Raw genomic sequence first — 23,356 nt, 5'->3', positions numbered from 1 at the left:
CAGAGACAAGAGGAAAATAATATATAATTACTGAGCAGTAATCTCCTTAAATCATATACTAGGCTAGATGTTTTTAAGTGAGGGGGAGGGAACCTAAGGTGAGCTCTTATAAAGCCAATATTGCAATCCTTTTCCTTACCTCCTCTGTGGTATGTAGTATTTCTGTGAGAGAAATCTTCCTAGTGGAACATTTGGAAGGGCCTTGGAAAAGAATTACAGACCATGAGAAGATGGGAAGAAAGGTTAGTTATTTTTAATTCTCAATTGTTGAATTATCTTGAGAATGGCAGGTACATTCAAAAAGAAAAAAGGTTTTTCATAGGTATAGAATCACAAGAAAATGCAGCAGAAGAAATTGTGCAAGAAGTTTGAGGAGTAAAGTTAAATTGCTAGAAGGGGCTACTTTCACTTGAGTGAAGAGACTCCTTAATTTCAAGCAGAAAGTTGTATGGCAAATCTGGCAGAATGCATGTTGAATTTCCATGTTATCTTTCCCTAGTCTGATGAGGGGAATATTTTGAAAAGCTAATGCTGAGTGTTTGAAGGTGAATTACTGGAATCAGGCTTAATTTGAGAAAGACTTTCATGTTTTCCTACAGTCTCTTATGGCGCTATTAGCACATACAAATCTTGCATCCCTAAGTACACTTGCAGATCTAGTCTTTGGTGTCCAGGATGCAATTTCTGTAGAGGTTGTACTTGAATAGGAGAGGGTTTTCTCAGTAATCTGACCTTGTGTGTCTCTGATTATGCCTTAAATAAGTGCTCTTGTTTAGGACCTGGACTGTACTGTAAGTGTTCTCCACCTTAAGCAAACCTCCAGGGGAAGTGCTTTGGCTTAGAGCCCTTCTGAGTAAGATATGGAAACTGTTCAGATGAGTCCTCTTAGAAGCTCGAAGAGTTGTGTGTCTGAAAAAAGCAAAATTAAGGAGTAAAAGAAAATTAGCTGGTTAGACAGATGAGACTGTGGTGATGTCATGAGTTAAACCTTGGGTGAAAGAGGAGAGGTGAGAAAAAGCTCAGCTGGCTGCCAGGTTCAGAAGCAGTGAACTTCCACCTGGCCTTTCTAGCCCCACTGCTCTGTGAAGCACCCGAAAACTAACCCACAGTCCATCAGTGCAGCGAAGAAGAGGTTCTCATGCTCCTTTGAGACATGTGTGAATAATTAGTTGAACTTTTTTGCTCAGACTAAGTTAATAAGCTGCAGTATATTATGTGTTTAATAGACAAGTGAAAACACAGTGGAGTTCTGTTATCTACCTCTACCATGGCTTCTTGTTGCTATGTGTGGGAAGCTCCTTCAGGAAGAATTTGGAAGGAAAAAGCCCTGCTTGGCTTCATAAACCTGTAATGTGAATACAGAATTGCCTGGCTACAATGTCAGGATAATTAACAATGAAACACCAGTGGTGAGGGAGCTATCAAATGGGATATCTCTGAATCAGTATCGGGTCTGGTATTAATTAATGAAAGCACTAATTAAGGTTTCTATTAAACAATCTGGAAGGCAAAATGAAGCACGCATTGATCAAATTTGTAGAGGCTAGGCTGAAACTACAGAATGATTGATCAAGAGATTTTGGAGCAAGAGGCAAATTTTAAATAGGGTGTGATTTTAATTTAGATAAATTTAAACAATGCACTAGAGGGTGACACTTTATAAAATGGAAGGCTGCTGATTAGAGCTCATTAAGGCGAAGAACTAGGAGAGTGGGTAACAAATGGGGCCCAAATCCTAATACCATGGAGCTTTAAAAAGACAAATAGCTTTCCTGGCTATGCAGAGAGTAAAAGGTAGGTCATTTGTAGGACAGTGGCTATGAGAATATCTAGTCTGTGTTTCTAGTGTGGCAATATGGGTATAAAACTTCAGCCTGTTATCCATGGGAAATTAACTCTTTGATTGTGACCTCAAGGTTGGCTATTAAAGGAATTAGGTTTCTGAAAGCAGTGCTGGGCTGGCAGATCTGTGTACGTGGCCTCTGAGAGGCATGTGAGCACAGTGTGTTCCACTGACAGCCACCTCTCAGCCAGGTGACACCTGATCACACACCCTGCTTATGATCCATTGACTTCTGATGCATTCCTTTACTTGGCACAATGCAAAGGGAGGAAACTGCTTGGGTTAAGGAAAATGCAGCAGGACATAAGCATAGGAGTCTCAGCCTCTGTCTACCATCTTATCAACCTGTTCCTGCAAAACTGAGTATTTGACATTATGTTCTGACTGGGCAGGGCAAATTGGGTGAACATGAGCATATTCAAGGAAAGAAGTTTTGATAAATGGGTGCTGGGTTTTGAGCTTTTTTTTACAGCTGGGGTCTCTCTTTTCTTAGCATGACATCATCTAGAGTGAAGCCCTGGTACAGCAGAATTACCAATGCAGCCAGTTGCTCCTCATGACTTTGTATTCTTGGGAAATAAGGAAGAAAATGAGGAAGCAAACTACTTCATGCATGCTTGGGAGAGGTAGAAAAAAGTCTGAAAATACTTCAGCATCTAGGAGAAATTATAGACCAGTTATCTGGTCCAACAGTTTCAAGTAAGCTGTTGGCAACCAGACTTGTAGTATATGTGTAGTATATTTGATGCCTGTGTGAATGACTCTACACAAGAGTGCTGTATTATGCTTGAGAAGCATTCTGGAAACTCAGGCAAATTTTCTTGCAATAAAATGAAATATTATTTTTTGGCACTGCACCAGCAGTGAATCTATATATTTGGGAATCAGTTTGCTGGTGACATTTCTATAACTGCATCTTCTTTCTTTAAAAAGCACTTACTTTTATACAGAATTAATGATGCCATTTGCATATCCTTAGGGGTTTTTTATACTAATAGCTTATAATTGCACAGAATCATAGAACAGCTGAGGTTGGAAGGGATTCCTTGAAGATGGTGTAGTACAGTACCACACTCAAAGCAAAGTCAGAAAGAGCAGACTGCTCAGGACTGATTGCAAGGCTTTGAACTTGTCCAAAGAAGACTCCCACAACCTTTCTAGCAGCAGGTTTCAATGCTTCTTCACTGTAAGAGTGGTTTAATAAACAAATAATTATATTTAGATAGAACTTATCACATTTCAGTTTCTGCCCATTTCCTCCAGTCCTTTCACAGGGCACTGCTGAGAAGCCAAGCTCCTCCTCCTTCACTTCAGCCTCTCAGGGATTTATACATATTAAGAAGATGCCCCTGAGCCTGCCCTTCTCCAGACTAAACAGTCACAGCTCTCTGTTTCTCCTCCCATAATAGATATTCCAGTCCCTTAATTATCTTCATGGCTCTTTTCTGGACATGCTTCAGTATAATCATGTCTTTTTTGGACTCAGGAGACTGGACATGGAACTAAAATTGAAGCATTAAAATCCTAGAAAATCTAAATTAGTGATACATATCAAAGATAGAGTTTGCATCATTCCAAATAAAAAAAAAGGAACCGGATCAAGTTTTAACTAGAATTAATTAACTAGAACTAATAAATCCTGCTCAAAAATATAGAAAATCAGATTAGTTGAAAATGTTGGACTAACAGCTCTGCTGGAGTTGCTGTTATTTATCAAAGCAATGAAGTGGGGGGAGGGGGGGGGGGATGGGAGAAGAAGCAAATTCTTATTCTGACAGTACACAAAGCCAAAATGCAATACTTCCTTTATACATATAGGATATGCTTCAAGGACCCAAATGCTATGGCTTCCTTGGGATAGAGGAACTTTGCAATGAAAGTCTTTAGAATGCAAAGGTGTCTTGCTGAGATATCAAGATAGTTAAAGACAACTAAATAGTTCACAATGAGCAAGAATTACCTGCTGCTGCCTGTCCTGCTGCCAGCAGCGTGCACTGAGTAGTAGGACAAAGTCTGTTTGTTCACCAGCTCCTTAAATGTGTTTTCAGGGTGGGGGCATTGTGTATATAAGTAGTACCTACGTCTATATAATCATACACATGCACCTGAGAAGATGCATACGTATCTCTGTTTTGGTGAGTGTTTTATTCACTCAGCAACAAGAGAATTATTTGCTACTATTACACAGGATCTGGATGCTGTTAGTGGATTTTGGCTGCTAGTGAAATATTTTATTACTGTCATTAGAGAAGCTTATAATACAGGGCAGGGGTTGTCTAAGTGCTGTGTGGGAGATGCTCAATTGACCTTGACTGATACCACAAGAATTAGTTGAACAAGTAGGTTGGTGCTACCCTTATTGATACTGGGTAGTTGCCAGACCAGAATTGACAAGTTTAGTCTCTGTTGTTTGCTGTTTTCTGAGCACATAATAGATCATTATTTTAGTATAAATCCAATTCATTCCCAGGCAGAGTCAAAATGTTTAAATTTCTACCATTTTTTTAAACATATCATGGCATAAGAAGTGAGGGGATTTCTTTAGTAAAAACACAGGGTACAACAAGAAACTGTTCTTTCAGGTGTCAGAATATGTTTGGAAATTTTGTCACATTATTTTACACCAGAGAAAGGAGACTTTTTCACTACAACCTTTAAACTAAAACATTCTGACAGCTGATACTGTTTGTTGAAGCCTGTCTTTGCTTTTCTTGGCTTGTTACTGCTTTTCTTAAACAGGGTGGAGGGCAGAAGAACATTTGTGATATGTACCCACTGACTTACTCTTGACAGTGCAAAATATTTCCTAGTTAAGAAACCTTTCTCTCTGTTTCAATAAAGACTATAGGTGCTAATCAAGGAAATGCAGAATTCTGATATTTGCCAAGGTATGGTTCAACCAGGTGATGTTGTCTTACACCTCTGAGGCTCCATCCATCTGGATTACTGCAGATGTCTCTGTTTGTGCTCCCTAAGCACCAATCTGCAGCACAGAAGGGGTAAGTGTACAAGTGCTTGCTGAAACAGTGTTAGGCCAGTCTGAAACAAGCCTGTGTCTCTGTTTGTGCTCCCTAAGCACCAATCTGCAGCACAGAAGGGGTAAGTGTACAAGTGCCTGCTGAAACAGTGTTGTTAGGCCAGTCTGAAACAAGCCTATGGTGCTCCATTCCTCTGAAAGAGCTTGGTCATGCCCTTCAGAACTTTGCAAAGAAGCAAATTCAGCCTGGTATGATTTTGCAGGGAATATCATAAACATAACACTGTGATTTTAGGTAAAAGTCTGAGGTTATACAAAACAAATATGTCCTAGTATATGTCATTTTAAAGGAACCACTACTGCAAAGTGGAGCTCAGTGTTTTCCCCTACTTATTATTTTATGCCTGTGGCTTGTGTTTTTGCTTTTACTATTCTTGTCCTTCTGCTTGTGGGGATCCTGTCTTTGCAGAGCAATTAAAATTCCCATGCTAGGATGTGTCACTGATCTTCTTAACATCCTCCTGGCTTCACAGCAACGAGTGCACTTGGCAATTTACAGTGCTGACAACTCCAGTTTTCTTCCTCTGCTGTTCAGGTGGTCAGAGTCACACAAGTGCCAACAAATTTTATAAAGCACAGGAACAGTGATTCTGACTCAGCAGGGCTTTGTACCAAAGTGAGGGCAGGAGAGGTATTGTGCTGAGAGCCCAAAATTGGCTGGCATCTCTGGATAGGAAGTGAAACAGGAAGATCACCTTGTAAGCAGGCTTGGTGCCATCCAAACAGATGGGCTGAAGTATCAGCAGCCAAACAGTCATTTAGGAACACAAAAAGGATTTGTTGAAGGCACATTTCCAAGCATGAAATGTCAGAATGTTTGCCTGTGTCAAGCATCAAACCTGAAGGGAGGGATACGTGCAAGTAGTGTGGGATGAGTTAACACTGAAAACAAACATGTAAATCTGTCTTGGATTCTTTCCTGAATCAATTGAAAGCTTTTTTGTAGCTGTGAGACCTGAAAAGGAGGAGTGGGAGAAGAGTCCTGCAAAGCAGTATTATTTCCCTACCATATGGATTACTTTCCACAACCTGTGCTGACAAGGTAAAGAAATTATTTCTTTTGCCTCCCACAAATGTTGATGTACAGGAGGCACATAACATTGTCTGGCTGGTTAGTCCTTAGCAGTTGTATTTAATAGCTTCAGGATACATTCTGTAGCACTATCCAAGATCTAAATAATAGAATCATAGAATGGCCTGGGTGGGGACTGACCTTAAAATAATTTATTATGCATGGAGATATACCTTAGGAAAGACTTAAAAAACTTGGAGTTGTAGTGAGGACTGAATTGCTTTACTGTAATAAGAACCCAGCTCTGTGACTTCTCTGCATAAAAGGTCAACAACAGAGAGGGGGAGGCATCCCCCCTAACTTCCATAACTCTCAAACCCAAGAACTTAGGATGATAATTGATGGAAATGTGCTTTGCTGCTTTTCCATCCACTACAAAAGCCAGACAAATACTTGTCTGCTTATCAAAAGTGCAAAGTAGAGAAGGGGTCGTAAAGACAAATGTAATGACTTGAAAGGAAATGAGTTTGCAGGTAAGATTCAAGGCAAAGCCCCTAGTTGCAAGCGAAGCTTTATCTGAGCTTGCACTGTTTTGCTCTATAACTGGTGCCTTGCAGTTCCAGTTTAGAAAGCAGGGAATGAACGAAAGCATTAATCTGACTGAAATCCACATAACAGGATTGTGTGTGAAACAAAAGTGAAACCAGACACCAGACAGTGCAGTCGGTGAAATACAGCTTGAGGAGGAGGGGTGAATGTGCTGGAAACAGCAGTTTTCTAACCTCTTTACTGCAGCTGAACAAGCTTTAAGAGGCATCAGGCATTAGGGGGGCTAGGAAAAATCAGGAGCTGGTTACTGTTATTTGATTTTTGCAGCAGAATGTTCTTACCAGAAGTAGAGCTATTTGAGCAGGCTGCCAGGGAAATAATTTGCATTTGGTAGAACTGCCCCTCAGTTCTTGCAGCTCACACTGCCCTTGTGGCACTTTAACACTAGTCATTTGTTGGAGGCTCTGCATTTGATGTTTTGATTTTCACCAGTCGCTCTGCAAAAAAGGATTGTGCAACAGTCGAGGACTACGAGTCTTTGGGAAGAGGAGGAAAACATGCATTCAGAACTCCAAACAGGGAAGCAATAAGAGAAATTGCCTAAATTATGGATAATCTGCTGCATAAGTCTGTCTTCTCCTGTTTTATAAAGCTTCCTATCCATGCAATTTGGAAACTTCTATCGACAGTGAAAGCCAAGAGGATTCAAGAAAAGGTAAAAGCAAATTTAAAAAAAGAACTACTTCAGTTGTAACCCTGGGAGTGATCTAGCCATATCTTAAAGGGGAGGATCACAAGTTTAGCTGCGCTGCTTTCTAAATGTCAGTATCTGTGAGTAATGGTTCTATTTAGGATTTTATGAGAGCACTGTGAATTTGAAAAAATTTCCTCTGAGAACAAATAATTTTTGATTCTGAGGAAATTACTGGGGACTTAAAGCATTGAGACCATGAAGTCATTACCTGCCTCTTGAAGATCACAGAAGCCCATCTTTCACTGCTGTCATGAGCTGTTTTCAGTGTAATTCCAGTTCATCTTGAACCACTCATCTCCATACTAGCTGTGTAAAAACATTGTTAAACTTCCTTATGTTCAACATAGTCTTGAATCTGCTTGTTATGATAAGTGGGGTATATTTGACAAAATGAATTTCTAAATAGGTATATAAATAAATAAAGAAAATAAACCAGACTTTCCCTCTTTTAACTCTTCTCTTAGCCATAAGCTTTATGCTGTGTTGTTCTCTGTTCTGGAAAGGCTTTCTTTTCTAAGAGATTTCTATTCTTCTAAGAACAGGTGTAAGCACTGGTCAGTATTTGGGCCCTTTGTCATGCAAATCGGTGTTAAATAAAAGGTTGCAGTCTTGGCAGTAGGGCTTGTAACCTGAATTCTTAAATGTTTTGGTAGATCATGATTTCTTGATTTAAATGCAATATGAATATCCTTAGGAGAACTGAATTGTAATCTGAAGCTGTTGCTGTTTCACAAGGAAATGGAAGCTGTTTTGCATGAGCGGGGGGAGAAGGGGCGAGTCTGGAATGAGGTGTTTCTGATGAGTTACTGTTCCTTTTCATCCAATATGTGCTGGATATTAAGCTGTGTGATGAGCATTCAGAAGAATAAGAGCTATAACAAGAACTGAAATTCTGCATTCCTTTGAAACAGTTGAACTTCTTTGTTCTCTGTGTGCTAAATTATGCTGAATAGCATACTTCTCCAAATCAGAGGTCATCAGGCAAAGAAAGACACATTCCTTTGCCATGATATATTTTGGAAATAAAAAGTGCCAGGGCTGTAACTGGCAGGGGGTGGGTGGGAGGGAAATCTGCTTTTCCTGTTTTGGTACAGTAATGTTCATTATTTTCTTTCTTGCTCCTAATGTTTTTACAATGGCTAGCAGCTCAAGCACTACATGCTTAAAGAAACATCGTGTTCATTCTCCTTGGGTTTGTCAGATGTTGGCAGGGCTGATACCACAGTAACACTTGCTGCTTTGACTCTAAAAACACAGAGTGCAGTTTTGCTCTGGAAGCTGCCCTGCATGGTGTTGAAAATAAGCTCTTTATTTCTGAGGATCACAGTCTTTTATTTAGCAGGGTAAGTCCTTGGGATGGTTTGCTTAACACTGACTGAATGTCTTTTAATAAATGTTACCAGTAGATAAATGCATTTTTCTTTGAGGGTTTTTGTTGTTTTCTCACTATTCACCGTTTTCTGATCTCAGTGGGCATTAAATTTAGGTTCCAGAGAGCTTAGCGCATTCTAACTGTGCTATTGTCATGTTCTGTTCTGATAGATTTTGTCTGATGCACATAGTGGTGCTTGTCCAGTCACAGAGACAAAAATCACAAGCAGGGCTAGTTGGCTAATAACTTTTGAGTTGTTCAAGATTTATCCTGACAGCTGAACTTCAGAGGATGCACAGGCCAGTTGTAACTTAAACATTCATTGGTGGAATTGAATGAAAGAATTAGAGATTGAATTAGAGAGCAACCTGTAACTTGATGCTAAATTTAATCATCCCGCTTGCATAAGGATCTGAATATTCTTAGTGCAATGTACTTCTGTCACTGCTGCTTCCACTGCTGGAAGAAATCCATTTAATCAAAACAAGCATTGATGTGGTTATTAGCATGTTAGTCCCAAGACAAAAAGCTTTATCAATATAAAATGAACTGAATGTGGTGCTACTATTCATTCTCTTTACATTGCTTGATATTGTGCACTGAATGTAATGAGTCTTGTTGAAGAACTGCTGTTCACTGTGGTGTTCCAGAAAAGCTGTGCATCCTAGGAGACTTGTTCTCTGATCAAACATTTTAAATGAAATACAACATTAAAATAGTGTAATGGCTACAATCTGAGGTTAGCTTTGCATGCTCACTTTAATGAGTTGCAATTTCCTCTGGAAACTGACAACTAAAAAATCCTGTTTACCAGTTGCTTAGAAACTGATCATCAGTAAGAGCATTAGACATCAAATATCTCAGTAAAAACTAAATCTGGGAAATAAATGTGTATTGTTCAGAAACTACAGATTCTGGAAATTACCAGGGATTTTCATGAAGTCCAAGACATAAACAGATTATAAGAAGGATGTGTGTATAGATAAGGACATCCAGACTTATACTAAGAAGGATAAACTTGCTCACTTCATTTCTTAAACCATACAATATGGTTTAAGAAGACTGTTTCAATACTGGCAGTGTATTAAATGTTTCTTTTCTTGGATCAACTTCTGGAATCATTCCTGACTGAACACACAAGGCCCAGGAGCATGCACTTCAGGGAGTATGAGTATGATCCAATAATGGAATTATTTATGATCTTTGAGATTTTTCTCTTATTTTTAATTCAAACTTGAATGTTTTAAAGCAAAGAAATCTGAAAGCTTTTTAACAAGCCTTATAGAAATGGTATGCAAATGTGTTTTGTGGCTACATGGTAAGTTTGAGAACAAGTGACATTTTAACAGCACAGTTGAGTTTAGGAGGTAATTCTGCCTAAATGAGGCTTTTATCTAGATCTCTACAGCTTTTTCTTAGGAGAATATGTATTTTTTTAAGAGCCATTCTTATCTAATTCTATACATTGAATTTTTCCATTAAAATGATTATGATTAAGTTCTTGGAAGGTATGAGGTTTTTAATATTAATTCAGTCTGAGTAAGGAAATGAAACATGCCACTTATTTTCCTGTCAAACATAAAAGGCCTTTTATTTCAACATGTTTAAGCAGCCTCTCTGCTTAGATAAAAAACAATAGCAGGCATATATGTGGCTTATTTAATGGTGTTTATGCTGGCAGGATTATCTCCTTTCCTTGAAAACATTTTTCAATTCATTTGGCAAAACAAGAAATGATTTTCTTTTGCCTTTGTTGCTAGTTAGAGCATATCTCATTAACATTTGAGGAAATTACTTTTCAAGAGTATTGTAAGGTTACCTCTTTCCAAAACATGGCCATAAAGCATAGACTTCCTGTTGAAAATTCCAGCTGGACTTAGATAAAATCTTTTCCTGGAAGAAACTACAGGATGCTTTTTTCACTCACAATCAGTTTCCAAAGAGTGTGTGACCAATGCTAAAGGAAATGGAAGAACCAACATTTTGTGCAGAGAAACCACCATCTTTCCTCCTGAATCCCAGCAGTAAATAGAATTTCTTGCATCCTTTCCAGCAAATACTTCTTTAGAATTATTGCTCAGCTACACACCAGCCACAAGATGAATGCTAAAGTAATTTCTCTAGCTCTTAGTTCATGCATAAGAATGACACCATCAATGAGGTTCTATACAGGAGAATTAACAGATGGGGCTTTGTCCTTTTGGGAACCTACCAAATGAGCTTTGGGAGCTCAGAACGGAGGCAGCATGGAGGGATTTGTACATTGTGCTTGGCATTGAGAGTATGTTTCTTTAACAATTAACACAAGTGCTCTGGCAGAACCCTTCTTAGCCTCTTTTTTGAAGGAAGTGAGCTGTATCTGCCCCTTTCCCCCAATAACTGCAGAACTCATGGATAGAGAGTCTCAAAGACGTGAAACACCCACACGTTTAATGAAAATGAGGATGGTTGGTAAGAGGGGAGGCATCCCATTAAAAGTGCCTTTAAGAGCAGCATTACATCAAAGAGATCACACAGGGGAGAATAATCAGCAGTACTTCGTGCGCTGGAAAAGCTCTCATCAGTGTTTGCACCTCTCAAGTATTCAAAAGAATAATTCCCAAAGCCTACCCTGGAGAGGGTAACTGAGAACATCCTTGACTCCTATCCCTGGTAGTGGCTGATTGCTGCAGCTCAGTCAGTTTTTAAGTCAGCCATCCAGAGGGCACCAGACTGCTGGGGACCAGGAAGGACATTCCTGTAGTCATGAGAGAGCTATTGCCATTAGAACATATTTGTCTTTCTCAACTTTACCAATCAAATTAATTTAAAAAGCAGTGACTGAATTGAGAGTAGAGTTGGATAATAGCATCTATGCTGAGTGGTTTTAAGCTGCCTTTCCTTCAAGTCTCTGTTGTAACTGTGATGGATAGGATTTGTAGGTCCTTCTAAGGTCTGAGGAGGAACAGTGTACAGATCCTCTTGAGGATGTTCTCCTAACAGAGCTTGTCAGATGCTTACTTGTTTAGTGCATTGTTATTTTGCCTTATCTTTAGTTTTCCCCCAAAATGGCAACTCTGTTCAAGTCAAGGTCTTATCTCAAAGTAACTGAGGATTTAACACGATCTTTGAGGAAGACAGTGCTCACAAAGGATGAGTCTTTAATCAAGGAGAAAAAAGCTCACAGGCTGCAAGCAAATAGGATATAAGGTTTCAATCTGTATTTAACATCTGGAATAATTCCGTGGTCAGCCCATACTCTGAAATTGTGGTTAGAAATGCTTATAAAAGACTTTATACATATGAAATAGAGGTTATTGTCCTTGTGCACAGTTTACAGGTGGAAGTTCTCTGTTACATATGCAGTCAGACTGAAATTAGTAATTCCTTACAGCTTTAAAATCTATGTTAGGTGAGTCAAATTGGCACTGTTCAACTTTGTCTGTAAAGGTAGTTGTTGTGTGCCAAGCAGCATTAGTGAATATGCTGAATCTGACATATGTTTGACAAAAATCCCTGAAATTACAGGATTACAAGCATTTCATGTGGCAATCTAAGACTTTTGCAAGGATCAGCCCTTCCAAGTGGGAAAGATTTCAGACATCTAGTTAGTTAGCCTGGAGAAGAGATACTGAGGATGCAGCTAAAGGGTCTGAAGAGGACATGACTTTATCCAGTGAAAGATCTGGCAGCTTTTGCTGAAATAGCTGGCACTTGATCTCTGCTCTGAGATGAACAATGCCTCCCATTCCACACAGGTTAACCTCTAGCTGGAAGTGATGCTGTCTCTTAGTGTGGAGAGATGTTGCTCTCAGCAGAGATGGCATCTGTGGTTGCTGGTGTTGTAACAGTGACAATGCTTTTATTATAGCGGTGATAGTTCAAGTGCTACTGCTGGCTTACAAAAAAAAAAAGAAAAGAAAAAAAGAGGTACTCTGGCTTTGTTTTGCTTCTCTAAAGATTTCTGTATCTAAAGATACATTTGGTGTAGGTGCCTCGGGTTCACAGTGTAAGTTCTCTATGAAATACATGGGTATTGCAAATGAAAGTACTACTCTACTAGGACAGCTAAGAAATCTGTATAGCTATTAATGAAAAGTTCATTGCAATGGCTTTATCGTGTCTAGTTAATTTTGTTTACAACAGTGGTATTTTTATTGTTGGTATGTAAAAACTAATGTATATGTTAAATTTGAGATGACACTTTAAAAAGGCTGCTTGCTTTGAATGACTAAGGCACTCTGGTTTTTGTGGTTAAACAGAAGCTTGACTAATTTTCCTAATGAAACATTTTCCCTAATTTCTCTTATTTGTGTTCTGAAGCATAAAAGGCTCTGAGTGCTGTGTATCCCTGGGATGTGGTATCTCCAGCATCTAAAATACTTGGATTCTCTGGGGCTGATGAATATTATGTTGTTTAATATTTTATACTTATATCCATTGTGTCAAAACAATTACTATGATCTAACAGCTCCTTGCGGTTCACAAATTCATTCGTAAAACTCTAAATTTTCTGATAGAGATGGGTAGCTTAGGTATGTTCTTTGTCATATTAGCTCCTCCTAAACTCACTTAAATCAATATTTGAGAGACTGCATCAGAACAAATTCCCATTTGGTCCAATTTGGTTTTGTGCTAGACTTTCTCCTGTAGTCATATAGAAATCCCTGTCCGGACTGTATGAAATTTTCCAAGGATGTATAGATTCTTCATTTTTTTTACTCTAAGCAGATTTTCTGCTTGAATTAAGATCAGTGACATAAAAGCTTGAATGTTTTGCCTTTTCAGATAAACATCTTTGTTGAATCACCATCTCATATTTCAGTCATAGGCTGGGTCTCCACTGCTTTGTATCAGACATGACCAGACAATTTTTCAAGCATATGCTGTCTACCTATACAGACACATTTTAAGATGAGCAGGTTTTGGCATTGCCATAAGAAACCAGCAACGAATACAAACCACTTGAAGAAACCACTAGGCTAAGCAAGGATCCTAATCACAAGGCACTGAGCTTCTGCCTTTTTCACAAAAGCAAGAAGGAGCTGTTTTCTAAACAGAAATCATAGAACTTATCTAGCTGTGAACTGTGGCAGGTCTTGCATAATGTTTTATTCAAATTCTTATTTTAATATGTTGTAAAAGTATTAATCTAAATGGTCAACGCTCATTTATTTTTGGAGTCTAAGTTTGAGATGATCTTCTGAAGAAATCTTACCACTGCCATTTTAAATAGGATTGTACATAGTACATTTAAATAGGATTCTAAATGGTACATTTCCTGAAATACTGTTTTTCATTCAGGCACTTTTTGTGACACAGGTATCACATCAATCAGGTTGGATGGGGCTCTGAGCAACCTGGTCTAGTGAAAGGTGTCCCTACCCAGGGCATGGAGGTTGGAACCAGATGGTGTTTATGGTCCCTTCAAACCCAAACCATTCCGTGTTTTGACAATTCTTCACTTAGGCCAGTATCAAGACTGAATGGCTGCTGCAGACAGGTGTTGCTTGGGAAGGGAGGGGAGTGGGGCAGGCTGACTGCCACTTCTCAACACTAGAGAAATGCAAAACCTTAACAGAATAGGTTGTGCAGTAGAGAGCTTATTCTCTAATCCTTAAGCTCAACTTTTACAGCTTTATTTAAATAACTGGTAGAAAAGTGCATGTAAACACAAGTATGTCAAGGATTGAAAACCAAGAGAAAAAAATTGAAAACTAAGATATATTCAATTTCTGAAGGTTTATTTGATTACAAATGAAACAAATTATTTGTAACTAAAAAAACCCCAAAAAACGAAAAAAAAAACCCCAACTGTCTTTTCCCATGGTTTCCTCTCTTTTTTATATAAGAATATGTTTGCCAGATACAGATGGATTAGATTTAATGTTTGGAGCCTTCATATTAGCATTTCTAATGTCATGAAAAAACAAGGAACCCAACAAAGCAACAAAGCTTAGGGAGCATTTAAAGTTCTGAGACATTCAAACAAAACAGATGCTTGGTTCCTGTTTTCTTAACTGAATTTCCTCAGCTGTGCCTTATCAAAATTAGCTTCTTGCATCATCAGATGTACCGACCATGTATTACAATTAAGAGTTACTGTGCTCATGAGCACTCAGTAACACTAAATAAATATATTTATTTACGTTTCTCCCCAGGAAATTAGACAAATATAGCAGGGCTACTTTTTAACCATATTTTAAAAATAATCAGAGCAGAAACTGCTGAAGAGGTATTAAAAATGTGAAAGGTGAAATGTTCTTGAGTGTTAGAAATTCCAGGATTGTCAATCACAAACACTACAAAAATGAATTACCCTTTCAAATTCTGATTTCTTTTCAGAGAAATTTCATTTGGCCTTTCTATTCAAGTTTTGAAGTTCATGCCTTCCAGATTTTCTATTCAACTAAAAGGATTAGAAGCCTTTTTTCAACATAGGCAAACTTCTTTGATACAATGGCACCATTCCATGAACCAGCTTGTAATATCAAACAATACAATATTAAAGCCCACAAACTACAAAAGCTTAAACACAGCAGTATTATAGGCACCAGGCTTTGGATTCTGACCTTCCCCTGGCATTCAGGCCATGTCAAGCCTCTTTATGGTATTTGCTTTGCATTCACATGAAGTTTGTTATAGGCAGCTACAGCCTATGCCCAGCCCTGAAGACAAAGCAGGGAACCTGAATTAGTAAAAGCAATCTTAATAATAGTGGTCGTATTTCATAGTAACACATGGCATTTTTACTGAGAGCTAAAATAAAATAATATTTGCCATCATCCTATGTATAGGACTCAGAAGTGCTGGCATTGCTGCTGGAAACTTTTAAACCTGACCAAATTTCACGTAGCTGCTCCTTCAGTTACAGTGCTGCAAAAGGCTCTGTGTTTGGGCAGGGCTAATTTCACATGGAAGGACAGGATGTCATGCCACAGCTATTTTAAAAGGTTGCTTGGAATTACTGTCACCAATGACTAGGCTACTGCAAAATCATTTAAATATAAAAAAAAAAAAAAGAGAGAAAAGAGTTACTTAAAGATAAGTACTTGTGAAGCTTGCATACCTGCAATTAATCTGAAAGTCATCAGAAAATATTTGCTAAGAAGTTCCCATTGGGATCAGAAGCCATTGTGTGCAGAATTGTAAAAATGAAGTCACTTGTTTTTTTCTTTGGTGTGGATGCACTTCTTAGGTGACCTAGGGCTTGGTGGAGGAAATGGTGGTATTCCTTTTGCTACAAACTGCAAAAGGAAATGCTGTCTTAGAAGTTTTGGCAAGTCTGAAAATGGACTTTATTTTTCCTTACCAATTTTCAGCTTCTCTGCTACAGTTCTGCATTCTTTACGCTTTGACCCTAGAAGCAGTATCTTGATTACACTTTGTAGGATGTAACAGCTGAATTGATGCAAAGCTTAATTTATTCAAACCTAGCTCTCTTCCTTTAGATATTGCAGTGAGGCTATGGTTTTGGATAAAACAGACCTTATAATGCAACACCAAGGTTAGTTTATTCTACATCCTTTATAATCTGTCCCTGGAAGAGAAAAACAGCATCACTGTACATAAATGTTGAAGATGTGAGGCTGTAAACAACCAAAGATCAAATTTTCAAAAAGGGAAAACAATTTGGAGTGAAAATTGTGGGAGACATGAAAGATGAGTTCTTAAAAACACCCGGCTTACTGAAATCTGTATCTAATGAAGAAATACTCCAGGAGTCCTGTTTTGCAACTCCAAGAGAAGCAAAATCATGATTTTGGTTCTCAATGCATACACACGTAAGTAATTTCTGATTAATCCATGTTGCTACTTCAATGTCAGAGGCTCCCAATGATTGTTTTGTTTTTTCACTGGATGGATGATTTTCCACAGGTGAATGACTGATGGATCAGAAATATTTACATCTTGGTATGGTTTTATTTTTGCATATTAAATAAGTCATAGATATATGGCTGGATAGATTTATTATTTGGTAGAACACAATAATAGAGAAACTAATGATAAGCAGATTTATGATCAAGTAAATCATAGATATAATAGAAATCATATAAACATAAAATGTACAATATATTGATGTGATGTGATAGATATGTTCTCATAACAATATCTTAATACAACCTAAGATAATCTTCTGACCTTAAATTTATTATATGACAGATGAAATAAGTAGGATAAAAACCATGTCTCTCATTAGATATCAAAATATTCTGGTCAAGTTTTGAATAGTATATAGGAAATTCAGGGTTAAAATTTACTTTAAGCCTGAACTTCAAATAGGAAACAAGATTTTTGCTGATTTATCACTACTAGTTTCTGTACTCTAATTATAGAGTTTTATCCTCAGAACTCCTCAACAGATCTGGATTAGGCTGGAGGCCCTCAAAGATGGAATGGGAACTGCCTATTTTTTTTCCTGAATGAGAAATGGGTTTTTTTTCTTCCTTCTGAATAGGCAGTTGCCATGCTGAATTGTACTGAATGTCCCCACTAGCCAGATGGTGGGGAGGAGGGTCTATGATATGAGTTTCAACTCTTTTTAAATGAAATCCTCTGGTGCTTCTTGGCTTGTTGCAGATGCACAGAATGCAGCTGACATTAGCTGCTGAATTACTGGGAGACAGAAGGGCACCTCAGGGCCCTTTCAACCTTCCCATTGTGACAGGCTGCTGGAATATACTCTCCCAGTTTATATGATATAGCTGTGGGGTTTGTCCCTCCCATATCCACTCCTGTCACTTTCAGCTGGGGCTGTATCCAACCTTTGGTGATGCATGAACTGAATATGTGATCTATTATTTAGAGTGAGGCTACTAAACATGGTGATGTTGCTGGGTAATATTTTAGTACCTATTTTCAGGACAGACAGGAGCCTTCTGTGAAATGTGTGTTTGCTTTTTAATTCCCTAGTGCTGAAGTTTGATATTCATTAGTAGTGATATGGAGACACTCCTGAGCACTTGCTCCCACCTCCACTTTGTCCTAGTACAAGCTTGTGTAGTTGGATGGGGAGTGAGGTCAGAACAACCTTGTTAAATTTGGGTATTTTTTCTAAGTGTACTTTACTAAGTTTCTAAATTTTACATAACCTGCGTGTGCAGTTTTTATTCCTCCCCCTGCAGTCTTATTGTTAACTTTGACTAAGAGAGCATCTGAATACAGATTTAGTCTTTCAATTCACCAGTTGAGTCTATCTTAAAGTTAGGGGTCTTTACAATAGAGCCCGTAGTAGCAATAGAAGCATGCTTAATTGCTTTTATCAGCTTTAAAAATGTGACCTCAGACCACCCTTTTTAAGACATAAGGGAGGAAAAAATCCTCTGTATTTTTGGCTCCATTTACACGAAAGTTGCAGTAATACTAAAAATAAAAAGGTATATGGCTCTCCTGTAAAACAAAAGTTTGTAACTAATTCCTCCCAACCTGAAAAGCTGCCACATGCTTTTGCTTGATAACATTTTTTGGCTCTGAGTCTGAATAAAATTTCACAACCCAACATATTATGCTTAAGTGTGTTATCAAATAAATCATCATATTCTTGCCAGAAGCCAAAATCGTATAACTATGTAAACATCTGTTTATTAACTGCCAGCTCCTCACTGAGTATTACCTTTGCCCTGTTTTGCTCTCACCCATAGCCTTGAAGAAGAATTTCCAAGAGAGTCTTGGCAAGCTTACTTGTCTGTAATATATGCAGCATTCCTGAAATTCTTGGCACATTAACCTTGAATCAATTCAAATGAAATTCAAACTTTGCTATTGCTGTGGTTTTTTTAGCTGTTTATAGTTTCATTGTTGAAATGTCTTTATTCTCCACCACAGACAGCTTGCTATAACATAACTGAAATAATTTAGAAGTAAATGGGGTGCCTTCTTTGCCATGTAATAAATTGCAGTAATCCTCCAGAAAGACATAGGGAAGAGTTTTCCACCTTCTGCTGTATTCAGGCCACAACATGATGGTAGTTGCAGCTGGCAATGCAGAGGAGTGGAGTCTTTGTCCTGTAGCAGACATCCTAACAAGGCATTTTGCCTGCCTGAGCCAAGATTTCCAATAGTAACTTGCTTCACAGCATATTCCAATTATAGTGCACATGTTTCTTGGCTGTCTTTTACAGGCAATGTGAAACTAGATCTTTACTTCACAAAATGTCTCTGGAAATGTGAAGCCTCCAGTAGATAGGATAGAGGCACTTGAGAGCTTCCACATTAGCAGTGAAACTTTTACTGGAGTAGTTAGCTTTGAAAACAGTCACTGACTGACAGGAAAACAGAAACAGCTGAAGATCTCTGTGAGTCCTAAATAAAGGGAAGGGAAACCCCTCTGGAAAATGTGCAATTAATATTTTTAACTATTTCAAAGTAGTGCAGCTGAAGGAAGAAAATAGCAGGTGAATATTGAATATGCTCTTGAGATGGAAGGTATTAAAGAAGAAAAGTATGGGAGATGAAATGCAGGTTTGAGATAAGTTGAGTGCTATGGTCAGAAAATGAATTAACTTTGCCTGAAGGATAAATTAAACCTGATTTTCTTGAATGCTCTGAGTATACATTCACAACAGTTGAAACTGATTAAAGTTTTTAATCCTGTCACTATTTTCCACTACCTTCCTCCACTAGTTTTGGGAGTTCAGCAGTAAAGCCTTTTTTGAGGCAAGCTTTCTTCTTGGCTAGATCAGTCCTTCTGAGCTAAGTTATCAAGAGAGGAGAATGTCAGGGCCAATGCAGAACTTGGCACCAGCAGAAGGGCAATCACAGAAGCCTCATTTTATGTCAACCTTAAAATGCTGTGGTGCTGCACCCCTTCTCTGAATGTAGAATATTGGTAGGGATGCTGCTTAGGGAAGGGATGACACGGTTAAATTCAAGTGCTTTAAAAATCAGTGAAATATAATTTAAGACTTCCATAAACCAAAGTTCCTTAATTAGCATAATTGCACAGTGTCAAGGCAGGGCTGAGCTAAGGTAATTTGAAAATGTAGTTATGTTTCTTACATCCTAACATGCTCAGAATTATAAAATTAAATGAACACTTATTTCCTTTGGGAAAACTGTATCATTTTTCTTCTTTTAAACTTGAACTGATTTTATACACACACACACACAGACATAACATTTGAACTTCAGGTGGACTTGCCTTGGGTGTTCCTCTGGAGAATTCAGTTTGGAGATGAGGTGATTGCTTCTATCTGCTATCAGTTGAAAAGCATGGATGGAAAGGATGGGGAGATGAAATTTGCAACAGGCTTTACAAATGATGTCCCATTTAAAGCATGTAAATGAGAAGCTCCCCTGTCTGGACTCCAGTCATACAAGAACTCTGTAGAGGACTGTAAAAACACTGGTGAGTTTTTGACTTCCAGATGAAAGACAACAAAAAATTTGATTACATCAAATGGAAGTCTGTCTTACCAGAAACCTGTTTTCTTCTTCCATGAAAGCTAATTTATGATCAGTGTATTAAGGGATGTTTAAGTTATATCTAAAGCAAGCAAGCAGGCAGTGGAGAAGCCTGTTTTGACAGAAGGATCATATACTAACCCTTTCTGACCCAAACTGAAGTCCTATAGAAAGCTTTGTCCATATTAAAATATTATCATTGATATGGCTCAGAAAAATGTCTCTTGTTATAATGTATATATAAATTCCTATGGGATTAACAAAATTTGTAATAGATTTCAGTAGCATTACTCAACACTGACAAGCTTTAAACAAATGCATCTTGAGAAGGACACTATAAAACAATATTTTAAAAAAATCTGGAAGCTCACTTCAGAGCAACAAGTATTTCAAATGCTGTCATGGTCTGCAAAGTAGCTTCAACAAAGTTCTGTGTAATAAATATCTAATCTGTGAACCATGCAGTTATAGATATCCTTGTTATGTTTAAAATACATTTTGCTGCTTTTGGTAGTGCTGTAGAACATGGGAGCCATTGAGAAGAAGCTGAATTGGTCAAGATCCCAAAGATTAAACCAAACTTCAAGTTCATATAAACAAACTGCAGGTTAAGGCCTATCTGTTTTATGTCATTAGAGTGAATTCTCCCTTTTTCCCTTCCAACTGATTGATGGTACTTCCTGGAATATAATGTATTTACTAATGTTGAATTTTTCCAAGCTTTCCAGAAGCCTTTAATTCTTCTGAAGAAATACAAAGGCAGCTAAACCCAGCATTTTGGATTGCTTCTAGATTCATACAGAAGTTATGTATGCTTTTTTACAGCTGGCTCTTATAAAACCCAATAAGTAATCAAAACCTAGACAACCAGTTCCGTTTATCAAATCATTAGTTTTTACCCTTGAAAGCCTAAGGGAGAAAAGAAAGTACTGAAAGCAGGAGTACCTATTCATGTACCCCATACCTGTTCTACCCTTTTGGCTGTGCCAGAACAACCACCTCTGATTTAAGTAGTGAAATCTGTATTCACTGATGTGCTGGGTTATTCCAGACATGAATCAGTTCCCACATGAATCCAGGTGTGGGTCAGTCTGGGGTTGTGGGTCTGAAATAATCTCCTGGCTGCCTGCTGCTGACAGCCACTTACAGAAGGCAAAGTCTGACGTGGCCATGGATAGGAGGTAAATGATGGGAATTTCATGGGGAAAAGGACAGGAAGGGGATGGGGTGGTGGTGGTTGGGTGGCAGGAACCTCTTTTTGTTGATGCAGAGCACAAAGGTGGTGCTGTGTGGCACTGAAACCTGGTAACGCAGCAAGAGAAGGAGAACACCTTGGGCAGGGGGCTGCTAAGCTGCCATTGAACACTCATGAAACTCCACTCTCCTGAATGTAAACCTATTTCCAGAAGGTTTGTTTGCATTTATGAAGTATTTTCATGACTATGAACTAGAAAGAAAAAATGCTAACAACCACCAAAAATCAGTCTTTTCCCCTCCAAAGCTATCAGCACAGCATATTCTTTCAAGTACTTTTCAAAAAAACAGATTCTAACTTAGACATAAGGACTGTTTGTGTACATTTTTCTGGTTTGTATACGTATTTTCACTGGAATTATTCTGTTTGGGCTAGACATGTTTGCTTACTGGAAATTCAGGGCAGCATTTCATTGCAAGAATTTTTTTTAAGATTAAAAGAAGTAAAACAAATATTATTGTAGTTTGTGAGTACAACTGGCTACAACAGGTTACTGTAAGCCAAACAATTTTTTAATTTCAGACTTATCTCTACAATCATATTTTAATAATGTGCTTTGGTTTGCCAAATAATGTCTTTGCCACACACTTTAATGAGGCTTCCTGAAGATATTAAGGCTGTCCTCATACTCTTGTGAATCAAGCTCACATTAAGGACGGGATTTGTGAAGAAACAACATTTACCAGCAGTTGTAAATAAAGTACTTTGAGCATTTTTTATTAAACAGCCACTGTTTGCATGTGTGGAATATGGCAGAAACCGTAATATATTTTTCAAGGATGGATATAATCCTTGTATCACGCTGAAGTGGCACTTCCCAGCTGCCTGGCAGCACCACAGGCTCTAATACTGGTAGATGTACATAATGTGAAAAAAATTAAATCTCAAAGACAAACCTTTTTAGTTGTTGCTATAGAGTAGACTTGCTTTTGACTTCTTTTCTTGTGAGATACGTGAACACAGAATGTTTCTTAGTATGCAGACTTTGTCACAGACATTTAGGTCTCAATTGTGAACAATATCAATAGTGTGCAGGAACTCCCACTCTTCTCCCCAAAACTTTTCACAATATAAATAAGTGCAAACATGTTGTGGATGTAAGCAGTATTAGGACCTACAGGTTTTGGTTTTTTCTCCATGAAATATTTACCTAAGTTTTTAATATTTAATGATAGCATATGATATTGAAAGCAAGACCTACCTGTTTTAACAAAGTAACTAAATGTTTTTCTTGTTGGGTGCATCAGTTTTGTGTTGAAATTGTGGCATTACAACTGTGAGCATGTCATGAGTGTCTTGGAAGGGTTCTTAGCTTGCTTTCATTTAGTTAACAGAAGTGCTGTCTCGGACTTGCAGTGGGATACTTCATGGAGTAACCATGGAGATACTCAATTAACATGGCAACTATATGGGGCAGGTCAGAAATTAGGTACTAGGTAACCTCAAACTATTAACCTGCCTGTTGTCATCTTAATTTCCTGAATGCAAATATCTGGAGCGTTTACTTGAAGGCAACACTTGTAACTCTTCTTCTCAAAATGTATTGACAAATCTATATTACATTAGTAATTAGGTACTAGGTAACCTCAAACTATTAACCTGCCTGTTGTCATCTTAATTTCCTGAATGCAAATATCTGGAGCCTTTACTTTAAGAAAACACTTGTAACTCTTCTTTACTTCTCAAAATATATTGACAAATCTATATTACATTAGCACTCAAAGTTATATTCAAAAGCTTCAAAAGACGCGAGGATGCTCTTTAGCTTCAAGGGGCATGCGATTATGGGTTGTGAGATTAATTTGAAATGCTAAAATTTAGTTCTGTTAAATGCTGCTTATGAACTGACAAAGACTGAGTTTGGTTTCTTCAGCTGCTTAAGAAAAACAAAGCCAAGGTGACAGGTCGTTAATCATGAGATGTCAATGCAAGTGCTTTTTTCAGACCTTTTTTCACTGCTCCTTTAGAAATGGGATGTAAAGCCTACAATTAGCACGTCTTCAATAGATTTTGACCTTGAAAGTCAAAGGTATTTTGTTCTTACTGGTAGTGTACATCATACCTTAAATTAAAATGAATCATCTCAGTGGAAGTTACTTTTACTTAAAAACTTCCCCAGCCGAAGAGCTCAGCATTACAACTATAGTTTCAA

The 23,356-nt window shown here is 38.0% G+C and overlaps 1 protein-coding gene across 2 annotated transcripts in view; it reads left to right on the top strand.

The window, feature by feature from the left end:
- The first annotated feature begins 6,755 nt into the window (after positions 1–6,755).
- ATP2C1 (ATPase secretory pathway Ca2+ transporting 1) overlaps positions 6,756–23,356 on the top strand; it is a 62,411-nt gene continuing 45,810 nt past the window's right edge. Inside the window, exon 1 of one of the 2 annotated variants that reach the window (XM_039706812.1) lies at positions 6,756–7,156. In XM_039706812.1, the coding sequence (XP_039562746.1) occupies positions 7,049–7,156 (108 nt within the window). In that variant the 5' untranslated portion in view covers positions 6,756–7,048. The remainder of the gene's footprint in view (positions 7,157–23,356) is intronic. The other variant, XM_039706855.1, reaches the window with a different exon arrangement.

The sequence above is a fragment of the Passer montanus genome, unplaced genomic scaffold (assembly GCF_014805655.1).
Source record: "Passer montanus isolate IOZ18808 unplaced genomic scaffold, ASM1480565v1 scaffold10, whole genome shotgun sequence".
NCBI classification, from domain to species: Eukaryota; Metazoa; Chordata; class Aves; order Passeriformes; family Passeridae; genus Passer; species Passer montanus.
This window is presented reverse-complemented; position numbering and strand designations above follow the sequence as displayed.